This window comes from Sinocyclocheilus rhinocerous, unplaced genomic scaffold, assembly GCF_001515625.1.
Source record: "Sinocyclocheilus rhinocerous isolate Xijiao unplaced genomic scaffold, SAMN03320098_v1.1 scaffold650, whole genome shotgun sequence".
NCBI classification, from domain to species: Eukaryota; Metazoa; Chordata; class Actinopteri; order Cypriniformes; family Cyprinidae; genus Sinocyclocheilus; species Sinocyclocheilus rhinocerous.
The window spans coordinates 1,200,212-1,207,323 of record NW_015638019.1 but is presented as its reverse complement, the minus strand read 5'-3'; the positions used below and the strand labels follow the sequence as shown (position 1 = coordinate 1,207,323).

At 35.9% G+C, this 7,112-nt stretch overlaps 1 protein-coding gene across 4 annotated transcripts in view; it reads left to right on the top strand.

Moving 5' to 3' along the window:
• The first annotated feature begins 4,441 nt into the window (after window positions 1-4,441).
• Window positions 4,442-7,112, top strand: part of svila (supervillin a) — a 55,086-nt gene continuing 52,415 nt past the window's right edge. Inside the window, exon 1 of one of the 4 annotated variants that reach the window (XM_016564508.1) lies at window positions 4,442-4,786. In XM_016564508.1, coding sequence (XP_016419994.1) covers window positions 4,732-4,786 — 55 coding nt within the window. In that variant the 5' untranslated portion in view covers window positions 4,442-4,731. The remainder of the gene's footprint in view (window positions 4,787-7,112) is intronic. The other 3 variants (XM_016564510.1, XM_016564509.1, XM_016564511.1) reach the window with 3 other exon arrangements.

Sequence of the window (7,112 nt, the reverse complement as noted above, 5' to 3'; positions counted from 1 at the left end):
GGAGGGGGCAATTAATTTTTCACGTAGGGCCAGGTAGGTTTGGACAGCTTTTTTCCCTTAATAAATGAAATCATTATTTAAAAACTGCATTTTGTATTTAGTTGCATTATCTTTGTGTAATATTAAAATTTGTTTGATGATATGAATCTTTTAAGTGTGACAAATATGCAAAACAAATTAAAAAACAGGAAGGGGGCAAAAACTTTTCACGGCACTGTAGCAGATAATTTAGTTGTATTAGAAAACCAAAAGTCAGATTAGCTTAAACTCCTTGCCAGGTAGTGTTGTTCTGGCACGGGACCTTCTGAAAGTTGATATGTGGGGAAATCAGGGCCATTTTGAGGACAAGCTGAACATGGGGTATAGTATGTTAACTTTAAGAGAGCCCAGAAACACGGCTAGATTTCTGCTAGTCAAATTTGAACTATCCAGACTTTAATTAATTGCTAAAATGGATCAGATTTTTTTCCTGGCTTTCCTAAATGTTTCCATTCATTTATAATCTGTTTATTTGCCTTCCCTGGGACATTTGACAGTACTGTTTAATTGATGATAAATGCTAAAATTCAATAAACCAAAAATGTGGCCAAGTCTCTTTGCTTAGATTTATGAATTTTTTTGGTACACAGAAAACAATTTTTAGGCTAACATGCGATTTTTAAACTCTGGATTTAAGCTTAGACCCACTGCATGGCCTTTTGGCTTAATTTGTCTCATAATTCCTCTTTATTTCTGTTTGCTTGAGTTTATTGTCACCATTTACCACTTTAATCTTTATTTACTACTATAGCGTGCAGATGGTGTTAATCCAAGCCCAACAGTTTGAGCTGTAAATACTTGAGCACATGTGCATAAGACCATGTCATTAGATGGTGTGTTTTGGATCAAGGGATGATGTCATATTTGTGCTATTTGTCATCTGAGAAAGCAAACCAGTCTCAGAGGAACTAGTAGATTACATTATTATTTGTAATGACAAGGCAGTGCACATGCCCTCCTCGAGTGTCACGCTGTGATGTCATCTCTTTTCTGCCTTTAGTTAGATCCCGACTGGAACTCAAGTGCTGATTATTTTAGATATTAGTTCAGTCTCTGGAATGTCTTTGATTTCCTAATCATGGTCTGTGATGAAGGCTGATCTCCGTCAGACACTGATTGGCACATTGGCTCTGTGATTGTGTCAAGAACAACAGCAGCTGGTTTCTCTGGCCACTTGAGACACTCATTGACACATTCTTGATTTTTGATGGGTCTCAGTCTCAGGCCATCCTTAAGGGCATTTGTTTGTGTGTCGATGAGTATGATAAGTATTGCAGTGGAAACATTGCAGTCAGGATAATAGGCCATAAATAGTGCAGGGCAAATGCCATTCTGCATGTACACGAGTGCTTAAATGCCCTGCTTGCTTGAATGCACACTGAGGTTAAGTTCTCTCTACTGCTGTCTACTCTCCCTATATTCCACACTGGCCTGTTTCTTATTTTCCAATGTCTTGTGAGCTTCGTACTGCCTCCCTCAGTCCTTTTTGTATCCCAGTGGCCATTTTTTAAAACTTTTTTTTTTCCATTATAATGTTATTTATAATGTCCATTTATAATACATTCTCACAGCAGCAGAATCTGGTTGTCAGTCCTGGTTTAGAGGGCTAAATATGGCTATTTCCATAGAGTTAACATTGGGTTGACTGTAAGCCTTTCCTTTGTTATGTAAGTTGACGTCTTAGATTGTTTGTCACTTTCACAATATTAGAAAAAGGACTTGACTTCAGTTATTTGTTCATACTAGGGATGCACGATATTGGATGTTTGCCGATATCAGATATGCCGATATTTTTCAGTTCATTTTGGCCGATACCGATATATTTCTTTTTGTTTGGAAACAACACCAAGTGTAGCTAATTATTTAAAAAATTTTTGACATGCAAGCACGGTCACCGTTAGTTTTACTTTTCTTTTTGTTTATTTTAAGATTTAACATTTGTAGATGGTCTAAAGCAAAAGAGTTGTGAACATTCTGAAAATCTTTAGAGCTCATAATTTGTTTAAAAAATAACATATAACACATTAATGAATAAATCAGTATATATAAAATTATTTAATTTAAAAGTGTCATGTTTGTGATTTTTTTTTTTTATTCATGTAAGTGATAGCTTCTGACCTTTAAATCAAAACATACTCATGATTTTATGACATCAATTAATGCTTTATTTAATCAGAAACACAAGTCTAAATGTTATTTGTGTATTTTATTTTCATTTAATTAAAAGTAGGCCAACAGCACCCCTACGGAATTAAAACTCCTTACCGAACGGGGCGTTAGGACCCGGGGGAAGCTGCCGCTGCTGCCGCTGCACGTGCTATTACTGTCTACTCTATCATACACCAAATGTGTCATTCTGTACGTGCATTCTCAGTTTAAATGCAGCGATCCAAAGCAGTGAATCTAATTGCCATTCAGGCAAAACTTTGCTTCCAGAATGAGTTACACTTTTGATGTAGTCTAATCGCTAGCACACCTTGAGCACATGTGAGTTAACGTATTCCTCTTATCGGCAAGACATATCGGCATATTTTTTCATATCGGGCAGATGCCGATATGTACATTTAAAGCTATTATTGGCCGATTCCGATATCGGTCCGATAATATCGTGCATCCCTAGTTCATGATCATGAAATCATGAAACTTATACAATTTCACATCAATTTATTATAAGTTTAACAAAAATTACATGTTTAGGACCCTATGAAATGTTTTTTTTCTCACCTTATGTTTTATTGTTACCAAATTCTGTGTTTTAGCATATGTCTTTTTTTTTTAATGCATTAAAACAACTTAATTTATTCAAATTTATTCTTACAATAGCCGTAGTGTTGTGTATTTAATTTTTCTGGTTATCAAATGAAGGCACAAAACATTAATTTTATTTACCTATTAATTATTGAAAAATGTCTGGCACAATGCCTTCAGATTAAACTGAACTTTTATTTTGAAGTGTTGCCGAGAATACCTTTAAATTTGTGCGTGTATATGATATGCTAGTTTTGCTCAAATTAAACTGTAAAGTGCTCATTAAATGACTCTCAGTTCTGGAAATGTTGTTTATGTATTTATGTCCTCATTTAGTGAGAGGACAGATGCTGAAATCACCGTAAGCGAGACGCGAGCTTCAGTATAGTAAACGAAACAGATACTTATTTACAGATACTAGTCCATATTGTGATCTGATTCAAGTGTAATGACCTATTTTTAATTCATCTAAAAATTTTTTGGCAAATACTGTGAAATTCTGTGTTATACAGTAAATTCCATTTTTATGACTGAATTCCGCGATCCTGTCCGCGTTTTCTGCATCGCGGAAATCATAGGGCCCTACGTCTGTTAGTTCTTGCACCAAAATATGCATTCAATTGATCAAAAGTGACAGCAAATGCATTTATAATATTACAGAAGATTTCTATTTCAAATAAATGCTGTTCTTTTGAACTTGAGAATTTGCATCATAATTTTCGCAACATTAAGCTACACTGATAATAGTAAAAACATGAATGAATTACATTTTAAAATATATTCAAATAGAAAACAGCCATTTGAAATTTTAATTATATTGCAGTATATAAAAATATAAAATGGCAACTTAGCTTGCTTTAGCTTTTTTTCCTACTGTCCATTAATTCACCATCATTTTTTTTCTCTTTACACTTTCATCTTTTCCTCCATTCCTCAGCAGTCAATGTCTTCCTCACAGATGGGTGACTTTATTACACGAGAATTTCTGAGTTTGGCTGCTGGTTTGAATATTTTATTCCATTTGAACCCCAGAGCTAACAGGTGCGCTTGGTCAGAGTAATTCTTTTGAAACTCATCGTTATTCCAGAGAAGAAACTCAAGCAAGTAAGTTTGTTTTTTCCGACACCACAGGGACCAGGATAGTAAAAATGAAAAATCTAAACCTATTTAACACAGCATCATCTATTGATATTGGGAATACAGAGTGGGAAAGTTCATAAATCGAATGATTTTTCTACTACACACGTCGTCAATTATTTTGTCCTCCTTTGAGCACTTAACACAACAATATGACTTGGCAAGTTATGTTCCCCATGGCAGAGATCTTGCTTTTCCACTCTCTTTCTTTCTGTCAGTACCACACAGATGTCATTGCTCAGAGATGAGTGGAATTTCTAGTTCCTTTGAGACACTTATCTTCTCTTACTTTCTCGCCCTTTCAGCTGTCCTAAAAGCTAAACACACATCCACTGTATGCAGCTGCTAGTGCACACAACCGCTACCGTCTGACCACTGTTGTCTTCCCCCTCTCACCCTTTTCTGTACATTTCTCTCTCTCCCCTCATCCCCCAGCCTCATTATTGTTAATCTGATTAGCAGTGAGCAGCATTAGCACCGTAGTTACCTTGCTAGCATTTAGCAGTAGCCATGCAGACAGCAAAAGGCTCTCCGTCAGCATAGTGTCATAGTGTTGGAGATATACTGTTCTCCTCCTCCTCTCGCAGCGTTTCTCTCTCTCTCTTTCTCTCCACCTCCCTTCTCTGGCTGTCCCAGGACTGCTGCAGCTAACTCTGCATCACCTTGCAGTTCAGACACTGCTTCCTTTCTGCAGTCCTCTCTCACTCTCTCCTGTTTTCCTCCTCTCTTTGGTCCTTCACAACCCCCTCCCTCCTTTCCGGTCACTTTCTTTTCTTATCTATCGTCCACTCATTTTATTTTATCAATATGTACCGGAACCCTTGGATCTCTAACTACATCAACCATGTCAAGTTGTGCCAAGGTGAGTAAATGGCAGTTCGGGAGGGATGGGATGGGACAGGCCCACCAAATGCTGCTTGGTTTTAAATGGTACTAGAGCCTCCAAGGACCTAAGTATTCAGGACAAGGAACTCGCTGACTCAAAATGAAGAGAACTGCATGCATTATGAAGCAGAATAAGTAATGTGTCTTTTGCATTTTGTGGTTTCGATGCAAATGCTTTAAATAGTTTAAATTCTGCAGATGTGTCTGTTAGTCAGTTTAAGAAAGTTCAACTTGTGGTATTGCCTTTTAATGGTTTTGTTTTGGTCTGTGCACTTGCGCAACAGCACATGCTTTTTCATTTATCCTGTGTGTTTAAGTGGTGCATTTGCACATTTATAGCAGGTGTTTGTGTCTTTTAGACATTTTGTGCATCCAGATGAATATAATTTATCGTTTTCATTCAGATGTTTAATTTGCTTCAATCATAGTGGAAGTATTCTATAATAAATGTAAATAGGTTAATGCCTATAGGTATGAATGGGTTTTAGAGATTCCCCGTCACCTAATTCGCCCTTTTTCTGGAGTGCAGACACCAGCTGTCTCATTTAAGACTCTTAAGATATTCTTCTCTGTCTGTGAATCTGTAAATGACAGTTTTACACTCGTTTAAAGGCATTGAAGAATGTTTGGAGTTGAAATAGTATTAAACATAGCATTAAACATCATAATTTAGTGTAAGTGTCGCCATACCAATGCGTGATGGCACACTTCCTATGTCACACTGACTAATCCTATTCTTTTTGAAGACTAATCCTTTATTAGATGCGACAAGTCCTACAATAGCACCTGACTGCCACATTTTGGCCCTGTGTTTTCCAGTTTAACAGGTTTTTTAATTAATGACTAGCATGTTCTACTTGCTGACTTTTATAGTTGTATCACTTTGTGATAGTTGTCAATTGCTTTGCTTTCTTAATTGTACTTAAATATTATAATTAAACATTCGGATTTATTAAAAATATTTATTAGATCATTATTGTTCAATACATTTGGGGTCAGTAAGTTTTGAAAGTGTATTAATACTTTTATTCAGTACGGATAAACTCAATTGATCAAAAGCATTTATTTGAAAAAAAAAATCTTTTGTAATGTTATAAATTACTGTTTGCTGTTTACTGTTCTCTTTACCGTTCTTTGAATTTTCTGTTCTTTATACTTTGTTCATTAAAGAATAAAAGAAAAAACGGTCTCTATTTCCACAAATATTAAGCAGCACAAACGGCTTTGAACACTAATAAAAAATATTTCTTGAGCACCAAATCAGCATATTAGAATAATTTCCGAAGGATCATGTGACACTGAAGACTAGAGTAATGGGTGCTGAAAATTCCACTTTGCCATCAGGAATAAATTGTTTTAAAATCTATTCAAATATAGAAGTTATTTTAATTGTAATATTTTATAACATTACATTTTTATATAGTTTTGACCAAATAAATGCAGTCTTGGTGAGCACAAGAGACTCCTTTCAAAAACTTTTAAGAAATCGTCTTTTGAATGGCAGTGTATATTTGTTGAAATGTGATTGATTTAAACCTTTCTACATAGTTACAATAATTATTAAATTCCTTTTCAGTTATTTTACTTGCATTGGGCCTCATTCATTAAAAATTCGTAAATATAGGAGTAAATTCGGAGTAATTTGCGCGTAAAACGGACCTTCCCGAAAACTCTCCTCCAAATTCACAAACACTTCGTACACATCAGATTTGATAGTTAAACATGTGTATGTTAATGAATTCCAATCATTCGTAAATAGGGCGCTCGTGCACGCTCATTCACAATTAGCATAATCCCCGCCTATGAATTACAGCTACGTAAATTGCGTGTCCAGGAACGCAGTGGAATATTCTGGTCTACTTTCTCAGGTTTGGCTCCAGTATATTGCATAAATGCAAAAAAAAAACACTAATAGGCCATATGCCCAACAATAAATATTCAATAACTTGTGTCCACCAAAGCGTTTTTAGCCATCTGAAAAACTCAGGCGCTCTTCTTAAAATGGCCAGCTGGTGGTGCTGGAGAACGCTTTGGTGGCGCAGCGTTTTTCGAGCTGAGAGACGCTTTGGTTGCTATGATTTGAAATATCCACGGCAGTAATGTATTACTAGTATCTCATTTTGAAGAATATTGCTAAATATAAAAATGCAGTAACCAGCAATATTAACTTCTCTATTGTTGTTCAGTTGTTGTACAAGTAGGACGGTGTAGTATTTGTACCGCCCCTCCTCCATTGATTGGGCGGCTGGGTAAAAAGTGACAGTGACAAGCGCTGCATTTTACCCAAAGCTAAACAGTTTATC